Source organism: Vespula pensylvanica, chromosome 3 (assembly GCF_014466175.1).
Source record: "Vespula pensylvanica isolate Volc-1 chromosome 3, ASM1446617v1, whole genome shotgun sequence".
Classification (NCBI taxonomy): Eukaryota; Metazoa; Arthropoda; class Insecta; order Hymenoptera; family Vespidae; genus Vespula; species Vespula pensylvanica.
Window position 1 is genome coordinate 1,260 of NC_057687.1, and position 2,125 is coordinate 3,384.

The 2,125-nt window shown below is 28.0% G+C and overlaps 1 protein-coding gene across 3 annotated transcripts in view; it reads right to left on the reverse strand.

Moving 5' to 3' along the window:
* Positions 1-506: 506 nt before the first annotated feature.
* The window catches only part of LOC122627757 (gem-associated protein 5-like), a 1,952-nt gene continuing 333 nt past the window's right edge, over positions 507-2,125 (reverse strand). The window contains exons 3-8 of one of the 3 annotated variants that reach the window (XM_043809210.1): positions 1,898-2,091; positions 1,625-1,835; positions 1,351-1,557; positions 1,195-1,282; positions 850-1,110; positions 507-755 (exon numbers count right to left, since the gene is read on the reverse strand). In XM_043809210.1, the coding sequence (XP_043665145.1) occupies positions 517-755; positions 850-1,110; positions 1,195-1,282; positions 1,351-1,557; positions 1,625-1,835; positions 1,898-2,091 (1,200 nt within the window). In that variant the 3' untranslated portion in view covers positions 507-516. Of the gene's footprint in view, positions 756-849; positions 1,283-1,350; positions 1,558-1,624; positions 1,836-1,897; positions 2,092-2,125 lie in introns of those variants that run through there. The other 2 variants (XM_043809209.1, XM_043809211.1) reach the window with 2 other exon arrangements.

Genomic DNA, 2,125 nt, shown 5'->3' on the forward strand with positions numbered 1-2,125 from the left:
TCTTGATGTTTTATGTTTACGGTCGATAGCTGATTTATTATATAAGATCTGCGAATTATTTTGTTTATTTTTTTATTTAATTATAAGGTATTTTAGATGTTTCGTGTTCACAGATAGCCATAATCTTTACGTCATGTAAAAAAATTGCGTAATATATGTAATGCAAAAAGAAGAACGAATTAGCCGATCTTTAACCTTACAAAAGGTTAAATTACTTCTGTTGCATTTTTGATAATGAGTGTACACAGATATATTATATATACGCGCGCGTGCGCGCGTGTGTGTATAATGAAGGCAAATCGAATCCCAGGATAGAATAGAATAAGAAGATATTAAATTGCGTTAAGGATCCATTTATAAAGTATTACACAAAGTGTTATCGATATACATGCAACACATAAAAATACACAGACGCATACATTTACTTTTCAGATACATTTACAATATACATGCCTTCTTTGAAGTCCAATTTCTATTTTTTCTGTTTTTTGTTTAATATAGTTTTCGTTTAATTAATTACTTAATAGCTTCTGTCCATATTTCATTAAGTTTTGCTGAAAATTTAATTATAACGTTTTCGCTAGAAAACTTATCTATTAATTCATTGGCTTTACTGTATGCCAAAATAGGACATGGTGCACATATGCGTTCGTTAATAAATCGTTTCTTTTCATTTTTAATGTCATCGAGCTTTTTTAATAAGAGCATATCATCATCTTCACTATATATATTTTCATCTACCTTCTGTGTTTTACCTATAATACAATACAAAGTAAATTAAAAAATTGTGCATTTCATTATTTATAGATATTGAATAATAACGACAATATTTCATTATATTAATTATACCTAAATTGGAAACTATTTGAGCCTCTAATTTCGTGATTTCGTTAGTTAATGACCAATATCTGACTGTTTCTCTTTCAAGAATGTCTTCAAGTAGTTCTTCTATTAATTGTATTATTTGAATACTTTGATCATTTATAGATAGGTTATTAGTATCATCTAAAATCCAATTCAAAAGTCCAATGCACAAATAAGCGCGTAAACTTTTAGATAGAGAACATTTTCGTGCATAAATACTCTTCTCTTCTGTAGGACTTTTGTTATCTAAATTAGTAAGTACTTTAATAAAAGAACTTCCATGATTTACTATATATTTACGATGTAGTATTTCAAATTGAGAAATAATACTTAATGCATTAATCAAATGAGTTAATTGTTTTTCCATTGAATCACAAATCATTGCCATTGCTAATTGGCCACTAACGTTTATCCACAACTGAAACAGAGTATGAATTCAAATTCATTTTAACTTCAACATCATGATTATTTCATGAATATACTTACTGTTGCTTGATTATCAATAAGATTACTGAAGCTATATTGAGACAGATCATCGTAATAAGCTTTATATTCTTCACGATGATCTTCAAAAATCTGCAATATACCATCCTCAAGTTCACCCTTTAACCAAGTATAAATTGTACCTTCTTCTATTCTTTTTTCTAATATCTTTTTTAATTCCTTAAACACTTTTACTTGGACTTCTAAATACTGTAAATTTATACTATATGTTATATCACCATAATCAAAAATTCATAAAATGTATGATGCTCTTTACCTTAATATGTGGAAACTTCAAAATTATATTTTCTGCGAGAGATGTATCTGAATTTTTTAAAGCTTCCATTATGGCCTGTTCTACTAATGATTTGCTTAAAACACTCTCATTAGATAGCAACGCTAGCTTAGCAGCTATTGTCAAACTTTCTACATCTTTTCTACGTGCTAATAAAGAGGCTGCTTCTGAATAAGCTCCTAATTTTACATAACTGAAATTAATAATAATAGACAATTATCGTGTGTAATGAAGTAACAAATTTGTATAGCATACCAATGAGCTGCAGCTTCAAAATGACCTTTTTCAAATTCATAATTTGCCCAATTTTGTAATATTGTTTTTATCATTATGTCATTAGAATCTAATTTAGATTTAGCAAGACAATAGGCTTCTTTGAACATTCGTACATTTTGAAAAACATCTATAGCTTCATAAATCTTATGGATGCAAAGTAAGTATGACACTGCCTTGGTTGGATTTGATTCAAGTATCAATTGATTT